The 27,932-nt window shown below is 40.2% G+C and overlaps 2 protein-coding genes across 2 annotated transcripts in view; one reads left to right on the forward strand and one right to left on the reverse strand.

The window, feature by feature from the left end:
• Positions 1–27,479, forward strand: LOC134225300 (mucin-2-like). The gene is made up of 3 exons (XM_062705256.1): positions 1–568; positions 22,811–23,064; positions 23,483–27,479. Exons 1-3 carry the CDS (start codon positions 521–523, stop codon positions 27,087–27,089), a joined length of 3,909 nt encoding a protein of 1,302 aa, XP_062561240.1. The 5' UTR covers positions 1–520; the 3' UTR covers positions 27,090–27,479.
• LOC134225301 (nuclear cap-binding protein subunit 1) overlaps positions 1–27,932 on the reverse strand; it is a 110,431-nt gene that overhangs the window by 50,567 nt on the left and 31,932 nt on the right. The gene's annotated exons all lie outside the window — the stretch shown is intronic.

The following is a 27,932-nucleotide window of genomic DNA, read 5'->3' on the forward strand; positions in this document are numbered from 1 at the left end:
GCTATTGTTTTCAGTTGATGAAAAACGCTCGCTCGAAACGGTTTGCAAACGCGGAGATCTCTCGTGAAGCTTGCAAGGAAAAAACAATTTAGCAAACATTAGAACTTTGGAAACCTCTATCAGGAGGAAGCCTGAACAGTGTAGTCACGATGCATAACGAAAAGTGAACAAAAGGGTGCGCACGGTGGTTTAAGAACCGATAAGTGTGAATTAATCAAGGATAACAGTGAAAATAAATGGGAAAATTGTGTGGATTGGATGGTGCATATAATTAAAAATGGTGCGCAAGGATAATCGAAAGTGAATTACAAGTAATTCTAGTTTTAACGAGGAGGTGAAAAACTAGCGAAAAGAAATATTTAAATGTTTTGTGATTTACTGGATTTTATTTGCACATCCAAGCTGTCCATCAAGTCCAAGGAAGACCCGCTCATCAAAGAGAAAAAGCTGCCTGAGCAGCAGCAGGCAAGGGAAGGACAGCACGAGTCCCAGCACTGTCAGCAGCCAATCACGAATCGTCATGGATTACATCGGATATACAATGAACATTTGTTTAATTCTTTTCATGGTAAGCTGACCATCATTGCATCTATGAGGGTCGACGTGAATAACTGTGAGCACCGAGTGGGAAACTCATGCTACATTGATTGTAGAGCATGAAAAGGCAAAAGAACGTGTTCGAAAGTTACAAATTATATCACTACTTGAAATGTATCATTGTTCGTTCATGCTTCTGAAATAAATTGATAAATAAATCATTCTATGCATTTCATTTATCAGGATACATTTACCCAGCGTAAGAGAAATAAAACAGAGAGGTGTGAGTAACATTTTTGTCGAAATTGAATTGAATATAGCTAAAAAATCTTTGGTTCTAAAGCTTTGCGGCAATATGCTGATATAGTTTGTACAATGTTTATAATAAATGTGAAAATTCGCAGAAAATTAGTTATTTTTGAACCTTCATAAAATTTGTATGAAACGAAAAAATATTGAAAAACTTTGCACCCAACTAAGTTTTTGTCACTTACAATTCTTTGCATTTGACCCCCTCAATTCTTTTCATTTTAGGGGGCAGCAAAATAAAGTCTTCATAACGAATTAGCAACTTTCCATATACAATTAGGAAATTGCCCATAAAAAAATAAGTAGGGTAAATAGAGTAGGGTAGAAGCAAAAAAAAACAAATATAAAATTTCCCTAAATAATGCAAAATTTCCATAGACAAGAAGAATTTTTAAAGAAACAAAAATATATTATCGCTTTAGGATTTAAGTAAAAATTGCAATTATAAAAGAAGAATTTTACATAAAGAAATCAAAATTTTGTTTCTTTAAAAAATATTTTTTGGTCATAAAATGTTACGTTATTTAGAAAACTTATTTTTGTTGATTTACCTTTACTGCGTGCATGCGTGAAATAATAAAAATGACAGTTCTGCGTAACGAGTGGTGTGCCCACGAAAACGCGAGCACTTTGAAATATGGACTCCGTGGGGAGTGAACTTAAAGTGAAGCCAACGTCCTATTGTTGCAATATAACCTTCCATATGAAGTACATGCAATATCGCTACATTAGGACTGAGGGCTGGAAAATACAGCAAAAAACGAAAAGCAAATTCTCTTATTGAGGTATATGGTAAAACGTCCTATCGTTGTGTTATATCCTAATGTTGCGGTAGTGTTTAAATAGTTCATCCTGGACACTATAGCATCAAAAACAATTATGGATTCGTTGAAACTCTTCGAATCAATCAAATCCGTTCAAAATGATAGAAAATCAACATTTCTAATTAAAAACTTGTGTCCTTTGAGTCTATTATTGCGGTAGTGCTAAGGTCCTATTGTTGTGGTATCGCTCTCCATAAGAAATACAGGCAATACCGCAACAATAGGACTGACCTTCAAAAAATATCGCAACGATAGGCAACTGCGTATTATTGTGATAAAAACAAAGCTAGATAAGTTTAGCACAATTGACGTAATATTTACAAAACTAGAGTTAACGAGCATCCTATTCGACCCCTGCAATGTATAAAAGATAATCAGCTCATTTTTGAAGAATGTTTGAAATCAGTTTTATTTTGACAGGGCGCTCAACCCCTCCATAATAGGTCACTTAGTTTGTGTGTCTAAAGATGAAAATAAAGTAACAGTAATTTGCCGCATTAGTATTCTATTCGACTATTTTTTTAAATTAGGTTCAGTTTATTTTTAAAGAATATTAGGAATCAATCCTGTTCGACATACGGTGCTTAACTCTTCCATAATAGGTCGAATAGCTTTACACATTGTAATTAATTTCTTTCGATAGTACTTTTTTTTTGGTTACTTTCGGTTAGCCAGTTAAACAGTAAGAACAAAAATTGTGTAAAACGGCAGTTATGAGTAAAGCCCGATTAGGGTGAATCTATATTGTTTGGTCGAGAAACAGTCGAATGACGATTCACCGAATGACATTTGGTTGAAAACACATTACATCGAATTGTCGAATTTTAATTCTTGGTTCACTAATAACGTGCGACATTTATTTCAATGTGAATTTCAACATAACTATTTCTAAACAAATGACTTACGACTCAAAGTTCCACTTCAGAACATTCCGGTAATATTGGTCGGAACCCTGAGGGCTTATGGGGTAGACATCTGAACTGTTGAGTCTCTGATTGACAAATATCTCAAGTAGTGACATATAATTTGATATGTTGGATCTCTAACTTCATCTATATACATAAAAATGAATTTCTGTCTGTCTGAACCTTATAGACTCCGAAACTACTGAACCGATCGGCGTGAAAATTGGTATGCAGAGGTTTTTGGGGCCGGGGAAGGTTCTTAAGATGGTTCGAGGGTGGCATTTTATCGAGAAAGTATTAAATTTAAGGGACATTTAGTCGAAAATTGCAGCGGAATGAATCATGGAATATGTGTCGAAAGAGCGTTTGGTTGAAAATATTTAATTCGCATTATTATTAAATATTAATAACGAAATGCTTACCGCCATCGGGGGTGACAATGGGTCTGTGGGGTGAGAATAGGTCATCGCTCTCACCGGCAGTCTGGAGGTCGTTGAGCAAAATCGTTCAAAAAGGTCTCTTATATTTTAGTTTTCTTGCCCTCAGATGCATTCAATCTATTCTACAAGCATTCTAAGTAGTTGAAACAGTGACCCATTCTCACCCCCATTTGACCCATTGTCACCCCAGACGACGGTATTTAATTACTCTTAGAATAAATATCATCTTACTGAAAACAGACGTTTCTTAGTCTTATAATCTTTCATTCACCAAATATTCACAAAACATGTACCTTAAATCAGTTATTTATACACGGACAGGTTTGACTAAAAGCATTAATAAATAATGGGTTACTTGATCATTATTCATTAATCATAATCATACAATAAGTATGATTCAATCATTATTCACTAATTGTTAATTTTAGAATTTTACATTTAATCACTTATCACCAAGAATATTCATAATTGTTTTGAGTCATTGCAATTTACAATACATTTTTAATCACTGCGTTTACATTGCGTTTATTGCAACGGTTTTATTCATTAACCTTTAATCATAACCACATAACTTTTATATGTATCTCCTAATAACCCTTAGAGAAAGTTTACTTGATTATTGATCACTATGCAAATCATTCAATTTGAGTAAGGTACACTGGGGAAGTGGAAAAAAGGGGTAAGTGTAAAAATCGACTCGAAAAATTGGAATTGTACATACTTTACAGTTTTTACCACATCATAACATTATGCAATAATATACTTTGATGCTCACACTAATACTATGTTGAAATTTGTATAATACATACACTAACACGGTTAACGCTTGAACTGTAATTTTGCATTTTTTGCATTTGCATTTTTGCATTCATAAAATCAATTCTTATTTGCACCAATTGTTCTTTTTCAAGTGAATTTATATCACAGGTGACCATTCTAATACAATTAAACTAATCCCATACAATTGGTAGTAGTTTGTACTAACAAAGCAAATTCAATTCAAAGATTTTACACTTACCCCAGGTATCAAACGCTGCGGGGGAAGTGGATAATGTTCTAATTACGTAATTTTTTTTCTCCCTCCAGGGTTTATTTCGATAGCTGTGAATCTTAATATGTTCCTTCTTTGTTATCATTGTGATTCCAGTGGTGATTGGACTCATATAAATGAGAAAATGCCTGATAAATCCACCTATCGGTATTGATGCCTTTCACATGTTTTACATATGAAAAAAATTTATACGAAAGTTAAAAATAGCACTTATAGGTAAACATATTGTATAATTCACATTAATTTTTATTCATAACAAGTTTCGCCGTTGAATGCAATTTTTTTGCGAACAAATTAGTTAAGGACAAGTGCTTAAGAATAGCTGATAATTTTGTACGTGCTTTGCGCACACACATACATACAAATACGCACATACAGACATCATCTCAATTCGTTAAACCAAGTTGATTAGTTTATAACCCTGTAAGTCCCATTTTTCCTTTAAAAAGTTCATCTTTGGGGCGAACATATAGACTTTACGTACACTAAGTGTTCGAGAAGGCAAAACCAGCCCTTCCCTAGCTATTACGAGAATTCCTTGAGGATCTATTCCGTTAAGGTAATGAAATTATTCCACAAAAGATACTCAGAGCAATTATCGTATTGATTTTAGTTATATGTAACTACTCATCACTATTGAAGGTCAAGGTAACATGGGTTTTCCACTTACCCCATCCCACTAGGGTAAGTGGAAAAACAACTCCTAATTTTAAAATCTATTTCCATAAATTTCAAGCGACCAAATGGGTATGAATTACCGCACAGTTGCTGCAAAACTGACTGTTTTTGATAGTCCATTTTGATTGAACGCATTTAAATCATTTAAACTGGTTTTACACTAATTCAAACATCCACTATCGATTTTTCCTTTTCCACTTCCCCCAGTGTACCTTATTCATAATCATTAATCATATCGATCGTTAATAATTGATCAGACACATATTGTGTCAATTTTTAATCACGATTGGAAATTGTTATTCATACTTCCAACTTTTAATTCATTAATCATAATCGTTAATCATTGTCAAAAATTAATTAAATCGTTAATCGTAATCATTAATCATTGTCAAAAAATAATCATCAACCATTGTCAAAACATCAAGTTTGATCTATTACACTTAAGAAATGTCCCCTCCATTGGCCCTCCAGATCCTAATCAATATGGCCGAATAGATCCCGAGTGGCCTTGAAACCGTAGACATTTTTTATCTTTATTGTGCAACGATAACGAAGTTTGAGCGGTCACACGACTTGTTCAGAAGATGGGTCCAAAGGAAATGTTTATAAGCACTCTTGATCCGGGTCAGTAGGAAAGCATAAACACTCAATTTTTTATCTTTTTTTTTGCAAGGTCATGAAGTTGAAGCCGTTTAATTACTCGTTTACACCCAACTCTTGAATTGTCGATCTCATAGGCGCTCCGGATCATAGTCAATATGACCGGGAGGATACGAAGTGGTATTGTAACCACTCCCTTCCCATATTTATTGTGCAAAACCATGAAATTTGAGTTGTCACACCACACGACCTGTTTAGAATCAATTCACGAAGTGGCAAATTTTCCTAGAGCAAGTAACTCTAGTGAAATCTGGAATAACTCTGGAACCAAACTATTGGACTAAGGACCAAACTATTGGACTAACTAAGGAAGCAATTGAAAATATTTTTAAAAAAACTGGAGAGAAGGCAAGTCTTTGAGAAATAACCGGTCAAGAATTGTGCTTTTGACAGCTGATTTTAATTTTGCAGCATCTCGAAAACAGAAAGAAACAGACATCAGTTTATAAACCCTCGCTTGCAACATGCCAAACTTCATGATATTGCTAAATAAGATCAATAGAGCCCATTTTGGGAGATTTTGGACAAGTTGGACATGTCCCGGAATCTTCCGAAATGGTGACATAAAATCATAGCCATTTTCCCTAGGAGACACCATTTCGGAAGATTCTGGAATATCTCCAAACCTATTAAAACATTCCCCAAGATGAGCTCCATCAATCTTGTTTTACAAAAACATGAAGTATGGGATGTCGCAAGTCAGGTTTCATAAATGATCAAAATGGTCATTTCCCCCTGGAGAAGGGCGGGGCACTATTCCGGAAGGTTCCGGGACATGTCGGACTCGTCCAAAATCTCCAAAATGAGCTCCATTGATGTTGTTTTGCATAACCATGCAGTTTGACGTGACGTAAAAGTTTACTTAAAAATTCACTGAGAAATGAAATTATTAGCCCTAATATAGAAGTGCAAATCAAATGTTCCCCGGGTGCCAACAAATCTAATCCATTACACCCCGAAATATCTCCGGACCCAAATGACCAATACGAAATATTTTGTTTGTTTGTTTTGATTGTTGTTACAATCGATTGAGAAATGCAGAAGTTATTTTATTTTTGTGATTATATGGAAGCATGAATAGTACCTTCAGGTTATGAGGGTTAAGATAAAGATAGTATCACACACACACACAAATCTGAAATACTTCAAATGTTCAGAAAAATATATTAAGCTTTCTATACTGTCCATTTAATTCCACCAGTTAATTTTCGTTATCTTTGCAGATACGTATTTCGACCACAACTGTGTGGTCGTCTTCAGTGTCTTGTACTTGACTCGACTTGAAGAAAACAATCGCAACTTACACTATTTATACTACGCTAGGTACCTAATCTAATCTTATTTGCCTACTTTATTTACCTATACAGTAAATTACTTTATTGTTTAGGTAGAAACTTGAAGAGCCAAGAGCTGCCATTTCCCTGATCCTTATTCAACAGCGCTGTTTGTACCTGTCGGTGGATTTCCAAACTCTCAGCTACATCGAGTTTCCATTGGGAAGAGACATTTCTTAAGATTTTAATATTTGATGCCGTAATTGGGTGATTTTCCTTATACACATGCTCTGCTACCTTAGATCTAAATTCGTAATGTAATCCCTTATCGTTTTCTCTTTTCGCCTTACTCACTTCCGCCATATGTTCCTTGAACCTTATATCTAATGATCTTTTTGTTTGGCCTACATAGATTTTTTCACATTGGGAACAACTTATCTTATAAACGCCTGCCTTATTCAACATTTCTACTTTATCCTTCGTTGAACCCAATAGAGACTTGAGTTGGTTGCTTCTACTGGAGAATACTAGATCGATGCCGAATTTCCTTAGTCGAGGGCGTAGCTGGTTGGTGATGTGTTTATCATATGGGACCGAAACTCTTTTCAGCGGCTCCTCTATCGGTGTCAGCGTTGTATGTCCATTTCGTCGTAGGGTCCTTTCCTTCTTGTTGATGACCCGTCAGCCATAAGATTAAGATGGGATCTCATGTACCAAAAAGTATTAATAAGAAAGCAGAGTCCGAGTTCATGAAGACATCGATAAAGAGGCATTACGCTAAATTAGAACGAGTGACTTTGGAGTGCTACAATATGCATTTGAAGTTAGCTAAGGATAACCCGCAATCATTCGACCTGTTTTTGAAGAAGGTAAAGAGGGCAGAAGAATGTGAATCAGACCGAAAGCGGAGACTGCACTGGAAAAAACTGAACAAATTGCGAGTGAAATCAGCAGAGGAAATCCGTACTGACAAACCCACCGTACAGATCATCGAAGGATTCGTCGTGAACCGTTCGACACAGCAGTTTACGGAGGAACAACTAGCTCACCTCAACAAGGGACTGGGGTATGCGATCACACAGAAATCAGACGTGGAACAGATCATCGTGGACATGGAGACAGCGATTTCCCGAAACATCGAGCAACAGGATCAAAATACAGCGAGGAACATTGTGGCAGACGCCATCAAAGAAGGACGGCACGGGACAACGAACCATGACGAAAGGAGGATTCTAAAGGAGCTTAAGGAAAAACCAGTATACTACGTAAAAGCCGATAAGGGAAACGCAGTAGTGGTAATGGATAAAGAGGACTACGACGAACAGATGACGACGAAAATCAACGGAGGACCTTATAGACATTTGAGAGTGGATCCGCTACCAGGATTAATACGACTCACGGACAAAACAATAAAGGAGTGTAAGGCGATCATCGGAGAAGCCCGAGTAAAGACAGTAAACCCGGTTCTACCTAGGATTAAAGGACTACCAAAAATCCATAAACCCGGCAAGGAGATGCGAGAGATAGTTTCATCAGTGGGTTCCCCTACCCAAAACATAGCCAAATGGTTGGTAAAGGAGTTCCAAAGTATGCCGAAACCATTCCCCAGCAGGTCAGTCATCAATACCCAGGAGTTCGCCCAGAAGCTGTTGGAATCAGGACACATCGAAGAAGAGGACATAATGGTATCATTCGACGTAGCGGCATTGTTCCCTAGCGTTCCAGTGAAAGATGCTCTGAATCTTCTAGAGGATTGGCTGCTAACACAAAGGACGGAAACAACATGGCGAGGAAAGGTGAAGATGTACCTAAATCTGGCAAGGCTATGCATGACGGAGAACTACTTCACATTTCGTGGCAACTACTACAAACAGACGAAAGGAGCACCGATGGGAAATCCGCTATCACCGTTTTTGTGCGAACTGTTCATGGCGAATCTGGAGAACAACCTACAAGAACAAGGAATACTACCCTAGAAGTGGTGGAGATACGTCGACGACATTTTCAGCATCATCAACCGAAAGGATCTACCAAGGATTTTGGAAGCGATAAACAACGTGCATAAGGACATCAAATTTACCTTCGAAGAGGAAAAAGAAGGTAAACTACCTTTCTTGGATCTACTAGTCATCAGGGAAGCAAATACAACATTGAGCCTCGAAATCTACAGGAAGCCCACGAACACCATGAGAGTCATCCCATATACATCGAACCATTCGTACCAACATAAAATGGCAGCATTTCATCACATGATTCACAGGATGCAGACGATACCCCTGAGCGAAGAAGGAAAAACGAAGGAACTACAATACATCTTGGAAACAGCGAAGATCAACGGATACCAGGAGAGGACTATACGAGCGATCATCAACAAGAAGGAAAGGACCCTACGACGAAATGGACATACAACGCTGACACCGATAGAGGAGCCGCTGAAAAGAGTTTCGGTCCCATATGATAAACACATCACCAACCAGCTACGCCCTCGACTAAGGAAATTCGGCATCGATCTAGTATTCTCCAGTAGAAGCAACCAACTCAAGTCTCTATTGGGTTCAACGAAGGATAAAGTAGAAATGTTGAATAAGGCAGGCGTTTATAAGATAAGTTGTTCCCAATGTGAAAAAATCTATGTAGGCCAAACAAAAAGATCATTAGATATAAGGTTCAAGGAACATATGGCGGAAGTGAGTAAGGCGAAAAGAGAAAACGATAAGGGATTACATTACGAATTTAGATCTAAGGTAGCAGAGCATGTGTATAAGGAAAATCACCCAATTACGACATCAAATATTAAAATCTTAAGAAATGTCTCTTCCCCATGGAAACTCGATGTAGCTGAGAGTTTGGAAATCCACCGACAGGTACAAACAGCGCTGTTGAATAAGGATCAGGGAAATGGCAGCTCTTGGCTCTTCAAGTTTCTACCTAAACAATAAAGTAATTTACTGTATAGGTAAATAAAGTAGGCAAATAAGATTAGATTAGGTACCTAGCGTAGTATAAATAGTGTAAGTTGCGATTGTTTTCTTCAAGTCGAGTCAAGTACAAGACACTGAAGACGACCACACAGTTGTGGTCGAAATACGTATCTGCAAAGATAACGAAAATTAACTGGTGGAATTAAATGGACAGTACTTAATTCGTCTTAGACGGTTCTTCAAATGTTGGTGAAACTTCGAGAAAAGTCGTCTTTTAAAAGTAACGAAAAGTTCTATAAGAGGCTGTTCGTAAACTTTGTACATAAACATTTGAGGGACAGGGGATAAATGAGGACTTTTGAGGGAGAGGGTATTACTGGTGTTTACCAACTCTACTTATTCAAAATTTCTTTTTTTGGGACAAATGGAAATCGAACACTGGGAAAACTCGATTAAATAACCGCTGCAAACCGCCTAAAGCTCCTTCCGGACCGTAATTCGTACGATGGTGTCTTGGCCTCAACATGACATTGTTACGTAGAGCTCTCGGACGGGCGTTCAGGTTAATAAGCTCAAGAAGAATCAACCCTGCCTTGTAGGACATCAGCGATGGTCGATGCTCTGGTGACGTCCCTTTTAACTCGCAAAGCGTCGAGGTTGATCAAGCAACAGCAGCTCTCGTAGCTTGGTAACCGGAAAGGGTCACTCCAGGGCAACCTCTGAAGAGCGAATCGAAGGAAACGACGCTGAACAGATTCCAGTCGTTCCAAACCGTTGTTGTAGCGTGGGCTCCAAACGGCTGTGCAGTACTCAAGAGTGGAGCGCACTAAAGAGTAATATAACGATTTCAAGCAATATATGTATATCGCAGAATGCTTTCGCGATTCGAAATACAACTGTCAGCGCCCTTGCAGCCTTATCAACGACCCGAGATCCTTAACATGATTCACACATAGCAATTCATAGTCGATCATAATCGTCTCTTTCTTTTGAGAAAAAGTAATAGCAGAACACTTTCCCGGTTTGATCACCATCCATTTCAATGGACGCCAATTGGCGACGGCGCGCGTCGAGTTAGCGTTGCAGCTGTACGCAATCTGTGTATGAAAGGATCTTCTGATAAATTTTGGGATCGTCTACATAAGAGCACCGTGGACTTTCGACAACAGAATTCACATCGTTGAAATCAACGCACAGTGGCGGGCCCTTATACAAATCCCGGACAAAACCTGAGATTGCGTTCAAAACTTCACCACAGAGTAATTTTGAAACGTTGAATTCATTATGAAGTTAAAATGGTTATCCGACATACTTTATGTTATCCAAGGGCTTCCGCAAGCCCAGGCCCTAGGATCTAGAACAAAGATAGCGTCCTCATTCTAACATTGCACCAGTCAATTTCCCGCTTTGGTGCAGCTATGCGCAATTCACCACACTGTACACCGGAGAGTAGACAAAAAAAATAGATTTTAATACATAATACCAGATCTTTCCGAATCTTTCCTAAAAAAGTTTAGCCAAATTTCATTTTCCCATACATATTTGTTCGGGAGACACTTTACGGAATGAACTTCAACAAGACACCATAAATTCAATTTACAAGCTACATTTTGGAATTAGCTCATTCAATACATACGTTAAATTAACAAAATATGGGCTTCACGAAAATCACAAAAAAAATGGTCAATAGCGGTCTTCTAACGCAACTGTACGGCAACTGTCCGTCAGAACATTTGCGCCTCTTTCCAGCATGATGGGTGCAAACCGGTAGATAGAGAAAGCTGGAAAATGCTTCGAAGCGGGGGAAGTAGGGATACGATGTGTTTCTTGAGTAATGAAGACAGAATACAATCGGGGCCTGGATGGAATAAGGGTTTCAGTCCTGATGCGGCATTTGAAATTGTCGTGTCAGGAACATCCACGCTGTTTAGCGTTCGATTTGTGACCGCAACATTCTCGGCGATCCAATGATATGTGATCGGCAGAGAGCTCTTCGTTTGAGAAAACGATGGCGAACTTTGTAGAGAATAGACTACAGATGTCTTGTCGTGTCGAGGCCGATTATTCATCCAATACCATAGATGATGGCAATCCTTTCTCCTTGCGTTGTTTATTTACGTAACTCCAAAAGGATTTTGGATGTGATCGAAGTTTAGATTGAATTCCCTCAGAAAATATATTTTAAGCTCTTTTTAGTGGAATGTATTCAACCGTCTAAGACGAGTTTAGTACTCTCCATTTAATTCCACCAATTAGGCCGATACAAATATTAAATTTATTTTATGTAACCCCCCCCTTCAACTTTCCAAAAATATTGAGGGGGCGAAAAAAAAACTTTTTTTTTGCGATTTTAACTACAAACTACTAAATGATCGAACGCAGATTACTAAATGATCGATAACATCCTTGTTTATAGACCATACATTTGTTACCAAGAATATTTCAATATCTATAAATATTCTATATCCTATCAGGTCACGCATATTAAGGGGACTCTTCCTTACAGATTCCGTCTGAGCTCCCTTGCAATATGTGGCCTACCCATTTCCACCAATGTTCTCGAACATCTACATATTGTTATCGGTATTTGATGGCTTTTATGTTGCTCGGCACACGCTATCCAGCTGAATGGTCGTCCGAATTGTAAATTTTAAACATCATCTGCGTTATCTTTACCTATATACTCAAAACGTTTCAAGATCAAGTGGTACACTCGAACTTTGGTGAGTGGATCAATCCGGTATGGTTTCCAAATATTTCGATAACACGCAAAGTTATCCCCAGGTCGTGGTTCCATGTCGATCCCAATTTCGCTATCTGCTGATATCAGACTGTCAAGATATTTAAATCCTCCGATCGTCCGGCTACTGCAAAGTTTGGGGGGCTGTTCCCGTTGACACTCAACCACCTGGTCCTGCTGACTTTGATGGTGAGACGCCGCAAAAAAAGCAAACGGTCAGCCCTTTGAGCTCACTCAGCATAAATGGGAGTCGCAGTACTAAAGCCTGTCTACGTTAAGTTTCAGACACCCATCTCATTAGACAATTTTTGAAATTTTTCACAAACCACTGAGAAGATCAATTTACATGCCAGCTGAATCTGTCTGCTTTATGTGCTTTGAACACGCCCAAATTGATAAAAATGGCGACAAATCAATTGGACAGTACCTAAAAGTCCGAAATTTAGCGTGGACAGGCTTCAATATTACATATGTAATCCATTCTTTTCGCTGAGTGAGCAGCTCATCCAAGTTTTTCTCGCCGATTTCGGTAAAAGCATTCTTGACTGTCCACTTATCTTCTACGCGGCCACCTTCCAGAACATCCACTACCCGAGTTCTAAGATCCTCAACAAACGATATCTTCACAGCTGGATCTTCTGGACGGTCTATTTTGATTCGTCGCCAGAACCTCTCCAGACACCGCTGAATCCGAGCAATGCGTTGTCGCCAATGAGAAGATGACAGTCAAAAGCGATGTCAGCGCTGCATTTATTACGGATTCAAGAAGGCATCGTATCCGTTTTCAGCTGATCCATTTCCAGAGGAGCTAAATACTACTGCCAACTAAAAGCGGGTCTGGGAAATCAGTCAAATGCTGCTGCCTGCAGACATGAGAAGCGGGCGCAGGAGGACTCCCCGGCCGACGATGGTAAGAGACTCGCAATAACCGGCGATATTCATTTCCTCTTCGATATTTCACGATGCCTGAATGGAGCAAGGACAAATCCGTGGATGATAGATAAAGACACGACATGTCAGTCACTCATCGATCTAGCTGATCAGCTGAAACGTTGGCTCGACAACTTCTTCTTCATGTTTTGACAACCTCTCCTAATTCAGATATAGGAACCATTCTGTCACGCTTTGCTTCATGCTGGAGCAGGCCATTTAATTTCAAGAGTCCCTCCATTTGGTACTAATTGACCACGGAATCGTGAGTGAGTACAAGAGTGAGACAAGGGTGCATTTATTATACCTCTGTTGCTATTTCCCATCGTAGTCGACGAAATCATGGACCTCTCTAGCAGTCTACCTCCATAGAGCAATCGAAGATGATGATACTGATCTACTAACGCCACAGCGCTCTACCAAGTAGAGTAAACTGAATGACCTGGTCGTATGCTCCCACTCAACAAACTCCAACTCCACGGTAGCCGGGCAAACAGTGGAGAAGGTCGAAACCAAAGCCAGCCAACGTCGGACGGCGGACCAAGATCAACATAGAACATGGAGATCCAATCTGTCCAGGCAATGCACCAAACCTCGAATACTCAACTCAAACATGAAATCTGTGATGTTATACACCAGTGAGACTTGGTGCGTATTGGCAGAGATCACATAGATTTGCAAGTATTCATCACCCGATGTCTATGTTTTACAGCATGGGCCTGGTGGGCTCACAACTGGATCCCGAATACTGAGCCCCATCGACGATCCAATATCAACGGCAACTCCACAGTGTGAATGGGTGTAGGCCGGTCACAAACAACGTAAGAGCAGAGACAAAATTTGCCATCAGCAGGACCTCGCAGCAGAGGCAGACCCAGAATCGTCTGGCGGCAAAACCCTAACAGAGAAATAAACAAAGTCGATGGGAATTATACTTGGGCTCAAGCCAAGGATGGAGATCCTGCTCAGAATACAAGAGTTGTTGTGTGAGAATTGAATCCCACTTAATGAATGCCACATGTACTGGGTGCTGAGAAAGAAATCAATCCTAGTGCCGAGAAAGGGGTGCTGAGAAAGAAATCAATCCAATAGCCTATGGATTGTGTAACTTTGATTAGCTAAGTAATAGAGATTTATTTTAGAACTTGTTTGGAAGAATCTTTCATTTTTCATAAAACAATTGGAGCTGTAACTCTCAAAAAGCAAAGTTGTTTTCAGTGTATCGCATCTTGGAGTAAGATAAGCCAAAATCTGCAACCAGACACCTGATAAGACATCTCAGATCGTGTAAGGATTGAGAAGCGCCCATGCAGCAATCGCCGTGCATGAGCCGAAATGGCCTCCTTACAACTGTACAGAAACCCCCGCAGCTGATCCACGCATATTTCTTGCATGCGAAAGTTCAACGTCCATTGCATCCTCTGTACTGGTTGATCCGAGGCCGTATATATGCCGCTAACAAGTAGCGTGGCATTTCAATGATTTTAGGAACGTTATGACGAATGATATGACGAGCTGTTATGACGTTCTTCACCGATTCTACTTCAAACTTCACCTATCTATTCAGTATAGTCCGGGAAGTCTGCAATTCCGAACCTTCATAAAAAATCCATGTTCAGACAACACATCTCTGATTTCAAAAGTACACCTGACTATTGCCCCAGTACAACCAATTTGAGCTTCATCCTTAACTTGAACAAAAGCTTATAGTTCTAGCCGTACTTAAAAAATTGGTGTTATGGATTCAACAGTTTAGAGTCCATCAGCAAAATCTTTCCCAAAAAAAAAAAATTAAAATTTCTACGGAAATAAGTTCCAGTATTTTTTTAAAATTATATAAAGTTTGTGCTAAGTTCATTACTGAATAAATAAATTCAAATATTCATATTCTTTGCTTTCTCTAAACATTCTTTGCTATCATCCATTAAAATAAAAAAAATTGTCATGCAATTATTCCCATTTTGGTTTTTTTTCGGTTCCTTGTTATTTTTTATCCCCCCCCCTCGTGTTTTCCAAGAGCTGTCGGACATAAAATAAATTTAATATTTGTATCGGCCTTATTGGTGGAATTAAATGGAGAGTACTAAACACGTCTTAGACGGTTGAATTCCCTGTTCGTATCGGTGGTAAGAGCTCTTACTTAAGCGTTTGTATTCGTAGTTCAGGCTGACATAGTGTCGTTTGAGCGGGAGTGCACGATATTTGGTGAATTTTTTAAGGGCGGCCTTCTTCGTTCTTTTCAGCGTACGTAAATCATTTGGCTTCCAAGGAACACGGGAGCCAACGCGAGTGATCTTCTTCGAGACATGCCTATTTAAAGCATAAGCCAAGACGTGCGAGAAAGTTTGTGCAGCGAGATTGACGTCGTCTGGATCCAGAATATGCTCCAAATCCAAATTAGACAACAAAGCTTCTATACTACAATGGTCTGCCTTCCGTTGTAGCTATGGAGGCTTCAAGAGAGTCATAATTCTTGACCGCGTTAACTAGCGGGGAATGATGTGGAACGAAATTTACTAATGGTACGGGTGCAGTTAAAATGAAGGGAGCAGCATCAAAGCCATTCACAAGGCAAAGATCCAAAAAACGATTTAGTTTTGCAGGAAACTCATTTTCTGGCAAAGTTTTCCATAATTCATATCGTTTAACTGAATCGTACGCTGCTTTGGAATCAAGTTCTACTCTCGGAATTTGTCAAGGATTTATCTCAGGTCTTATGGTAAACATTTGATGCATCGTTGATCGGCCTGAACGAAAATCTCACTAATATTCGCCGGCAAAGGGCTCTTCAAGCGGTCTCAATATGTTGAACTGAATACGGAACATAATAAGAAAGGTTATTCCTCGGTAATTAGCGCTCTTCAGTGTGTATCTTATACCCTTTTTTAAAAATCCAAATTAATCACCTTAGTAGTGATACTGCCTTTCTCACATTTAGCCAAGACACCAACCTTTTTGATTCGGTACACCATTTTCTAAATAACTTTTTAACGCAATTGCCGATCAAATTCAATAGAGATCTACAAGGCTTTACCACCTTTCAAATAAAACTTGTTGCAAAATTGATTAAGGATTACTATTTAAAAAGTTGGTTACAATTTTTTTCTATTTTGTGCACACACGCACACACATATACACACACGGACGAAATTTGCTCAGTTCGCCGAGCTGAGTCGATTGGTATGTAACACTATGGGTCTCCGATAAATAACTTGGAGCCTTAATTATTGTAAAATATTAAAAAATATGAGGAAAAATCGATTTATTTTCCTACTCCCTACTGTTCACACTTAGATTTTATCTCTAAATTTTATCTTTGAATTATAAATAATGTGACGGACCCGAATTCGGTTGCAGAAACATGCTGTAAATCTTTCACAGTGCCCTAAAATTCATTGAGTACCGCATGTGTTTGCAGAAACCAGTCACTTATTCAATCAAAGTAAAATCCATATTATAATGAACACATGAACTTTCTGGACCACGTTTAACCTTTTTTTAGTTATTTTGCAGTATTATTTTAAAATATATTGGTCTGGAATATAGTTGAGAAATCACTAAACACACCCAATCAAATTATACAATTTCTGTAGATTTTAGTACAATTGTTAATGTTCTGAAAACTCAGATGTGAATATGTACATTATGTGGAAGATATTTGATTTGAAAAATGTATTGGAGGTAACCACTTTCCCTTCGTTGGGACTCGAACCCGCGACCCTCAGTACCCTTAATAACCCTAACATAGGTAATTAACTTGGATTGAACCTTACAGATTTGTTAAATTTAAATTCAATATCTGTATAAAAATCTTACAGAATGGCATATGCCAAGATTTTATACAATAATTGTCAGATTTGTTTTTTGAGTGTAGGCACTACAATTTTAGTTCACTTGAAGTTCGTACACTCTGGACGGATTTCGAAACAAGAAGTTTTTATTTTATGCATATTCTCAGCAAACTCTGAGTAGTTCATATAAAAACGTAAATCATTCATTCTAATTCAAGGAGTATTCGAATCATAAAAAATATAAAATGTGTATTTGGTCAGATTCGTCAGAAATACCATCTGGTGTCAGTATATTAGGCGATATTCTATTTTCGTCTTCAAGCACTAAATCGTTGAAAACGGGCTCTCGTGAAACAAGATAATTACGTTCTTTGATGATTAATGTACAAAACATGTTGTCTTTATATATTAGGTTCAGCATAAACAGTTCGTATGCCAACGTTAAATAAATATTGAGATGTTTACTTAAAAATTGCATGGCACTATAAATGATAGTTTGCAATCCAAGGAATTAGTAGCGTATGTTAAATTGAGCGCAATATTATTCAGTTAAGCAAATGTAAGAAGGTCATTTGAGAGTTACGGCAAGTTTTGCAACTAAATTTGAAACCCAAAGATTCTATGAGGCCCTCCTTAGCCGTGCGGTAAGACGCGCGGCTACAAAGCAAGACCATGCTGAGGGTGGCTGGGTTCGATTCCCGGTGCCGGTCTAGGCAATTTTCGGATTGGAAATTGGCTCGACTACCCTGGGCATAAAAGTATCATCGTGTTAGCCTCATGATATACGAATGCAAAAATGGTAACTTGGCTTAGAAACCTCGCAGTTAAGAACTGTGGAAGTGCTTAGTGAACACTAAGCTGCGAGGCGGCAATGTCCCAGTGGGGGATGTAATGCCAATGAAGAAAAAAAGATTCTATCCAAGATAAATTCTCGGTGGGATATGGAGGAAGTGGGAAAATAAACCGATTTTTCTGTATATTTAAAAAAAATACAACAATTAAAGAGCATCCATATATTACGATACGCTTTGAGGAGGGAAGGGGGTTGCCTGAAGTGTGACGACCCATACAACATTTTCAGATGCTTCATATAAAAAGTGTGACATGGGAGGGAGGTGGGATGGTTGAAAATGGCCAATTTTTGCGTTACGTAATCAATGGATCTTTCCTAAGACATTTTTTAGGTTGTTTGTCGGTTAAATCGGGTCTGACTCTACCATATATTACTCTCCGGAATACAGAAAGATTATGCGAAAATAAATATTGTACATAGATACAAAATTAAGCTAAGCATAATCAAATTTTGGGAATAAAAGCACATTTTTTACAAAAAGACAGAATCAAAAGACTTTTCAAAAATGGTGCCTTCGCAAGAGTTGCTCATACAGTGAATTCTCCCTAACTCGATATTCTGTAACTCGATATTTTCTCTAACTCGATGAAATTCAAAGTCCCTTGAATCTAGCATATTGCGCGGCCTCCGTAAGTCGATATCTCTCTTACTCAATATTCTCTAAGTCGAAGTAATTTTCCAAAGCATTTTCACCTCGCTAACTCGATGTTGTCAGAAAAAGTACATGCACGACATAGTTGGAAGTGAAAAGTGATAAGCGAGAAGTGAGAAATGAGATATGAGAAATGAGATATGAGACGTGAGATATGAGACATAAGATATGAGAAGTGAGAGAGGAAAAGTTAGAAATGAGAAATTAAATCTGAGAGATGGGAAGTGAGAAGTGAGAAATGAGAAGTGAGAAGATTCAAGTAAGAAGTGAGAAGCGAGAAATGAGAAGTGAGAAGATTCAAGTAAAAAGTGAGAAATTCGGAGTGCGAAGAGTGTTATGAGAAGTGAAAAGTATGAAGGGAGAAGTGAGAAGTGAAAAGTTAGAAGTTAGAAGTGAAAAGTTAGAAGGTAGAAGTGAAATGTGATAAGTGAGAAATGAGAAGCCAGAAGTGAGATATAAGAAGTTATATGTGAGAAGTGAAAAGTGAGAAATGAGAAGTTATATGTGCGAAGTCAGAAGTAAGATGTGCGAAGTGAAAAGTGAGATGCGCGCGTGAGAAGTGAGAAACTGATAGTGAGAAATGAAAAGTTAAAAGTGAGAAGTGAGAAATTCAAAGTGTGAAAAGTAAAGTGAGAAATGAGAAGTAAAAAGTGAGTGGTGAGTAGTGGGAAGTGAGAAATGAGAGGGGAGAAGTGAGAAGTTTAGAGTACGAAGATCGAAGCGAGTGAGAAGTGAAAAGTGATGAATGAGAAATGAGAAGTCAGAAGTGAGATATAAGAAGTTATAAGTGAGAAGTAAGAAGTGAATAATGAGATGTGGGAAGTAAGAGGTGAGAAATTAATAGTGAGAAGTGCAAAGTGCCAAGTGAAAAGTGAGAAGTGAGTGTTCTTCTTCTTCTCATTGGCATTACATCCCCACCCTGGGACAGAGCCGCCTCGCAGCTTAGTGTTCATTCAGCACTTCCACAGTTATTAACTGCGAGATTTCTAAGCCAGGTTACCATTTTTGCATTCGTATATCATGAGGCTAACACGATGATACTTTTATGCCCAGAGAAGTCGAGACAATTTCCAATCCGAAAATTGTCTAGACTGGCACCGGGAATCGAACCCAGCCACCCTCAGCATGGTCTTGCTTTGTAGCCGCGCGTCTTACCGCACGGCTAAGGAGAAGTGAGTGGGAAAAGGGAAATTAGAAGCCAAATGTGCGAAGAGAGAAGTAAGAAGTAAGTAGTGAGAAGTTAAAAGTGAGAAGTCAGTTATGAGAAGGGAGTAATCAGAAGTTAGAAGTGAGGACCGAGGAACAAGAAATGAAAAACGATAAGTATTCTTCCTTTTTCCTTCTTTCTTTTTTTTCACTTTCTTCTACTGTGTTATATCTCTCCTCTCACTTCTCACTACTTAACATCTCGCTTCTCACCTCATAATTATCCTCTCTCCTTCTCATTCCTTGTTTCTCTTTTTCTCACTACTCACATACTTCTTCTCACTTCGCAACTATCACAACTCACTTCTCCCCACTTTCTTCTCACTTCTCATTTCACACTTTCTACTACTCACACACTTTCTACTGCACACATCTCACTGCTCAACACTCACTTCCATTTTTCAGTACTCACTACTCACTACTCACTACTCTGTACTCATTTAAAATATCTCATTTCTCACTTCTCAGTTCTCGCTGTTCAACATTCACTTCGAACATCTCTCTTCTCACTTCACTTAATAAGGAAACAAATTTTAACTGTTCGGTTAAACGGTATTCGACCAAATATAAATGTGTTCCCTATCTCGATACCTCCCTAACTCGATGGCCCCTTCAATATCGAGTAAGGGAGAGTTCACTGTAATACTAAATTCTTAAACTTTGCAGAAGACACCATCATCCTGTCATGCTCATATAAAAAGTTGGCTGAAGTGCCGCCCTAGCGGGAGAGTTCCGAACTATTTTTTATCACCATATGAAGGCCTGCTTATCATGCAATAACTTTGTGGAAGGCACCAAACTTCTATGAGGCAACCTTAAGGAGTTATTTATTAATGCCATGATTTCATGATATCCGACCACAGAGCGCCATTGACAGTCTCATAAAACATTCACGAATCCTTCGGCTCCATTTTATAAAAAATCACAAAAATAAAGTAATTAATAATAAAACTTCTGCTCCATTCTCTTGTCAGCACTTCAGTAATCACTTGTTCTTCATACTGTTTTTCTTCCTGAAGTGGAATCGTTTTACAGCTTTGCATCCTTGTGCCGATCTCTATTGAATCCGAAACACGACACAGACATCCGACTTCTGGTAATTCTTTTTATCTGTCCATCTCTGATAATCAACCAGTGCCTATCACTTCTACTATCAATGTATTGACTCCCATAGATCGTTGATGTTGGCGCTACCCTTTATTGCATCCGTTCATCGAGCGGCTTACGGTACGTTCAATACAGTTGACAACTCGAATTCAGGCTCAATGTTCAAATCTCTGAATGTCCGCACATCGCAAACATCCGAGAAATGCCGCTCATCTCCATGTGTGCCTCTGGATGCTTTTGCGTGAAAATTGAGTGCTACTGATGGCCATCCCTCTGGTACTATTGAGATTTATTGGCCGTAAGCCGTTGTCATTGGTAGCAGAGTGAAGGCTCTCCCTACCGATTATGGGACGGAAAATGGGCTCTCGTCGACCTGAGTGTCCTCTGCTTGTCACTATAGAACCAACTCCATGTTTTGATTTTTCACCGCCGCTATAATAGCTATACAGTGCTGGTCCTGGGATCCATGGCTCGGCATTCACGTTCTCCGGACATAGGCCATCGAACTTCTTGAATAGTGACCGCGTACACTTCAACCTCACGAGCCTCAAAAAGCTCACTCGTTCAGGTTCATTCAGGGTCCAGGCATTTCAGGTTCCGAGTATACAAGTATAGTCCTTATTTCGTGGCTGTGCCAGCTGCCAAAAATTACGATCTCTTTTAATTCTTTTTTTTTGTGGCACTTGAAAGGTTTCAGTAAGCCACCTTTACGGAGGTCGCGTTAGCTAAATCGCTCTAGTGGGGCTGACGCGATACAGAATTCCGTTGATCAGCCGCTGGGTACCGGACTGACGCTGTTTGAATCGCATCTTCTGATGAACAGACGTTCGAGATCTTCTCTAACTAATGTCTGGAGGACAACAGTGTCCGCGCTTTCGCTATATATGGACGAAAGTATCCAAAATAACACCATACAAAAAGCGTTTGCAAAAAAAGAACATGTTTGCACTACATATTAGAAAAAAAATTATAAATTGGAAACGGTACCACGGAGTATTCCAAATTACCCAATTCAAAGATCAAAATATAACAAATTGAGAATAAAATCAACACATTTATGAGCTGTTGGTTGGAATGTTGTTTTTATTAGATGTGAGGTTCTTAGTATTTCTTCAGGCCCATGAGGACGGTTAATTCTTAACCAAAATAATACCAGAACCATTCTAATAACAACTTATTGCAACCAGGGCCAGTCACAAAACATCAGACACGCGAAGGTAACAATTTAGATTTTTCTAAACAATGCCGAAGTTTTGAGATTGATTAGCTTCGCGAATCGACTTCCGTGCACTTCTATTTATTATTTCTATGGAACATGCACTTACAAAAAAACACGAAGCGTACAAGTTCATAGAGACGACACTGCATCTCGCAATTGATTCAATAAATTAAGATAATTAATTACCAAAATTTTGAAGTTCACCAATTCAACACTCACTATTTGGTCCAACCAGCTGACCATTAGCAGGCATGAAAAACTGTCTGCTTGAACGGTGTCAAGTACAGCATTTCTAGTTTCCGTTCCGCCACCCACAAATTATAAGCAGTCGGCATGAGCCATCAGTCAACGATTTCGTGAGAACCAACCGTCTGTGAATGGCTTCAGAAAGGAGATATGAATCGGCAATGCCGGTGCCCCTGACACTGCACGGTGCACGACTTGGAGGCGCACAACTAAACTAACTATGCATCAGTTTGACTTCTGTGGTTTGTCTGTCGGCTGTTGTGACTCGCATCAAAAACATGCTAAAATGTTACTCCCGAAATGCACTCAGCTAGAACTAAGCTTGCGTTTGCGTTTAAACGCGCAACTTGAATAAAACGAGTGCTGTGAATGGGATGTGATCAGGCTATCGCCAAGGGTAATCGGCATTAGCTTGAAAAAATTACTGCACCTAAATTTGCATTTCCCTAATTCTTCGGATTTTTCAGATTTCCGTTACCGGCAGCCACTGCCAGTACTACAGCAACCGTGATATCATTCTGACGCCACACCAGCTCAAAACCTATCCGGGCAAGATTTTGTACTATCGACCCCACGAGCTGCCGCCCGGTTCGGGGGGTTTGGACAATGTCGCTCCTGCGCAGCAGGGAACCGGGCTCTCCGTCGCCACCAGTACCGCCGTTCCCTGGGAGGAGGTGCTGAAGGAAACCGTCTTCTTGGCGCTGAATGATAACAAAACGAGGTGAGTTGGTCAAATTTACCATTTCTGTTCATCAAAATAAAGTTCAATTAACGATCTTGATATGCATGAAAATCCAGTTGTTTCAAGAAAGAAACCGGTATGTAAATGATGATGATGACCATTGCCATCTTATGAATCCGACGAAAACAAACATTGCAAAACAGAAAACGAAACCAGATGATCATTCAGCAGAACGAAATGATATAACTTTTCCCGCTGCGATCGAAAGTGGTATGAAAACCGAGTTGTATAATATTATAATTAGAACTTCAAACCATGAAAGGCAATGGTCTGGAACAATACTCAATCCCTAGCACGCCCCATCTTCTTGTTGAATCAGCACTGTGCCATCAGCTTTAGAAAAGGGTTCGGTTTTTACTTCATTTCATTAATAATTACTTATTTTTCGCCTTCACAGCGCCAAATCAGCTGATGGCACGACCACCAACCAGCCATTATATATTGCGCGGCAGCAAAAGGCCATATACGGGGCGCCCTACATTGGTTCCGTAGACTTAAGCGTGCCACGATTTGGAGATATTGTGGAACTTGCCCATGGCAGGCTGGAACAGGAAAATGACGAATCTTATTTGTTCGTACAGGACGACGCCAACAAACCAGCAGACAGTGGACATAACGTGAGTGCCTACTGGAAAGTGGAACGGATTCGTCATCGGGATGAGCAGCGAGGACATCGATTTGAATTGAAGTTCACTGTCACACCAGTCCGTGATTTGAAGTTGGATGAAAATGCAGTTGTAAACCGGAGCTTTATTGTACGTGACGAAGATTACCCAAGATATTTCGGAATGGTGTCGCCAAATGCGATTCCCATGCTGAAGAAGAACGATCAATTCATAGAAAGGGTTGTGTTCGATCCCCATTTCCCTCAGCCCCACTCATCTTTCACGACTAACAGATATTTCCGACCAACTCAAGCGACTATTACCTTGGGAGAGTATTTGCTTCAATCTCTCTTATCGGGAGGGGAAACCACTATCAAAGCCCAAGCCCCCCAACACGCATATCGATTTGGATCCTCCTACAATAGAATCAAATTTCCGGATTCATTCACTACTTCTAGCCAATCAGTACCCAAATACTATCATCACATCCACTTTCAACGTCCCTCAATAGCTCCATTGGCTCCGACAGCTCCTCCGATGCCACCACTTATCAAGGAAGTTCAAACTGCTTCAAGCAACATACAGCAGGATTTCGCCAAGTTGGTAGATTTCCGGGGAGCAATTGATAATTATGACTTAAAACCCAGTGCAGATAACAATATTCCAATTCAACAACCGCAACTGATTCCTCAACCCATCAGATATCCACAACCAATGATACCAATGCAGCCAACCCATATTCATCACTATCATCATCACCAACAAGCGATGCAACAGCAATCAATGCAACCTCAACAGCCACAGCCTCTTATTCTCAGTCAACCACCCAACAATAATCCACCTCCTCTCCAGCCTCTCCCGCAAAACCTTGTCCAGTCAATCCCAGTCTTTAACCCGCAGGGACAAGTAATGTTGAACCATATTCCAATAGCACCTAGCCATATGATCCAAGTTGCCGCACCGCAAGGTCCTGTAGCTTTCCCAGTACATTTCCAGCTAGTGCCTTCCCAAGGTCAGGTCTACGCACCTCAACAAGGCGGAATGAACGCTATTCCAATTCGCATAATGCAACCGGCTCCGGTTCAATTCTACCCAGTCAATCCTTTCATGGCACCACAAAATCATCCGGATTATAGCACAACCAAACATCCCAACCAAAGCCACCACTATCCTTACCACCCGAACAGCATTCCCACCACGCTGAAATACACAAGCTTCAAATACACGCCACAGCCCTCAACCAGCCCTTATGCTAGCCCCACTGTACCTAACTACCGTTACACATCCCTTCCGACAATTCAATCTTCACCCGCCGGTCAACGTGAAAGGTTTACCGCCTCTAGTTTTCGTCCCGTATCCAGTACGCCAACTGTACCGACCCACAAACTGGAACCGGAAACAGCCGGCAGCTCTCCCGTTGATTCCTCTGCACCGAAATTCCAATCATTCGGATTAGAGAATGCAGTCACTCCAAAGGCTACCACGGTAGTTCCTATCGCAACAGTCGCAGATCAAAACTTTACTCCGTCTATAGGTCACACTCCATCGCATCATGGGGGATTCTACAGCAATTTCCTTGACGAGAAAGGCACAGTGAGCGAAAGTGGAAAACTCTACTCGGAGCCGGACCCTCTGTATCATAAGAGCATTGGGACAACTCCCATCTACAACACAACCCCCAGCTCACCAGTTTCTCCATCGGGAGCCTTCACTCATACATCAGGACCTAATTTTACTCCAAAATTCACTACAAATTCATCATTTAACAAAGGAAATCCTTCTCCAACGATTGGACCTCCTCAAATTGAGACTCCGATTTCATCCACTTTAAAGAGTTACCACTATTTGGCTCATCATGATAGTTTCGATTTTGTTCCATCCAGAGTAGTGGAACTAGCTCACGTGAAGAAAATTCCGAAGAAATCGGGAGGCAAACGAAAACCCCAAGGAAATCATCATCAAGTAACAGTTACGAGCCATAAACCGTTAAAGTTCAGCGAAGCACCCGATTATGCCACACGCCGCCCAGAATCTCAAATGAATGTCCAGCTGCCACCTCCAGAAAAAGAGTTCAACACCTTCTACGGGACAGCTAAACAGAATCAAAAAGTTCAAAAACCCAAGAACTACGTGACACAACCATATTCAAGTTCAACGACCCCATTCCCAACTTCACTGACTACTCCAGCATCCTCAACAACCGCTAGCACAACCCCAACCCCAGTATCCACAACTCCAAGTGGATCAACTACGGCCACAACCCAGAAAACATTTACCCAGTTTCAACCGTTCTTCAAAAACAAAAATGAAAAATCCGACGACATAATTACAACCATGCGACCCCGTTTGGTTATTAAAACCGTCTACAAACCATTCCCTAGTTCAACATCAACGATTTCGGCCAGTTCAGGGCCCACAGAAAAACCTGTCCTCAAATGGATCCCCAAACGTCCCCGGAACAAAGGAAACACAAGCGTTGAGCCCTCCTCCAGCTCCACATCCTCTTCGGCCAGCATCGAACAAATGTCGTCCTCTTCAGAGCACGCGACCGCCGATCCCATACCTGCCAACAAATCCCTCCCTCCGACGTCCATCGCAACCGCACGCTCAAGTCTCGAAAACCAAATGAACCGGCTCCGGGCGTCCCGTGGTCGCTCCCGCTATACTCACCGCCGCGCCACCACTCCTGGAACGCCATCTGCTTCTCAACACCCCATTGCTAAAGTTCATCGAGTGCGCACAAGCACGGCCACTACTACATCCACCTCCACTATCAAACCTGTCTCTGGAGTCACCTCATCAGCATTCGACAGCAGTCGGCTAGCCGACAATCGCCCACCAACAGACACCGAAATAAGTCAAACTGTAGAAACTCCTATCGCCCCCATAAGCCTCAGGAACATCATCAATGAAAAATCCAAACGCGACACCGCTACGGAAGAAAACGAAGTCTTGGTAGCCGAGCCACTAACTTCCCAGCAGTCGAACTCCAAGGAAAATAACTACGAAATGGTCAAGGCTGAAATCAAACCGGTCCAGACAAACTCCACCAACATCCTCCTCTTCGAAGCCAGCGATGCCAGCATCGGCCCGACTGGATCCTCTGTCCCGACCTTCAACGAGCTGACCATGTCAATAATCAACCACGCACGGGCGATCGCCAACCAGACGGCCAAACCGGAGGACCTGCACGACAAAACACTCCAGTCGAACGAAATCAGTCATACGGACGAGGAAACAACGATCCCAATGAGTGCGACGACAGTGCCCGCCGTCAGCACCAACGAGCCTTCGGCTGAAAGCGACGAAACGGCCACTACATACGGCGGAGACAGCACCGATCAAACCGATTCGACCGGAAGCAGTAGGAGCGAAACGACTGTTAGTGTAGACAATTAGAATGGATGATGCGAGTGAGTGTGAGTGAATTAGTAAATGTGAATAAACGAGAAGTTAGGTAGAGTTTAAGCAAGAGACACCAAATAAGTTCTGATAAGTAATTTATAACTATTTATACTTAATAAAGTACTGAATGAGACCGTAAGAGGGCTGAGATGGAGAACAAAGAACTGAGAGAACCGCTGAAATAAAACCGATTTATAGATGCGATGCGATTCCAATACGAGCAGTTTGGAATACACAGCGACCAGCTTTTAACACAATAATCTGCATTAAACAACTTAGCTATGCAACACTTAGATAGAAACGGAGAGAGCTGCTGAAACACCAATGGAAAGAAAATTAGTTATTTTGTTTGTGTCAAAATAAAACAATAATTTATGATTTCTAGTCGTTCGGGGATGCACGATGTTTCAATGTGATGACGATCCGATTATCGACAGGATGGCAACCCTTTGCTGATTTTCTTTGAATGGTTTCTTTGTCTTTAATTTAATCTGTAGCAGCACGCGATTTTATTAAAGTTTCAATGCCAGATTTAAGCACTTTGTATTTCTGTTCAAATAGCGACTGTATTTGTTGCACGAGAATATTATATTTTGGCATTTATCAATTAACTCACACAGTTTCATTTGTGATAAGCCTGAGTATGAATCAATGAAATTCTGTGTATAAGGTATTCATTAAAAACTATGATAGGTATTTTGAAAGTTCGCATCAGTATTCAGTTCCATCACAACGAACAGTTATTATTATTTACTCAGACCAAGGCCGGAGTGGCCCAGTACATAAAAGTCTTCTCCTTTCAACTCGGTCCATGGCTGCACGTCGCCAACCATACAG

Source organism: Armigeres subalbatus, chromosome 3, assembly GCF_024139115.2.
Source record: "Armigeres subalbatus isolate Guangzhou_Male chromosome 3, GZ_Asu_2, whole genome shotgun sequence".
NCBI classification, from domain to species: domain Eukaryota; kingdom Metazoa; phylum Arthropoda; class Insecta; order Diptera; family Culicidae; genus Armigeres; species Armigeres subalbatus.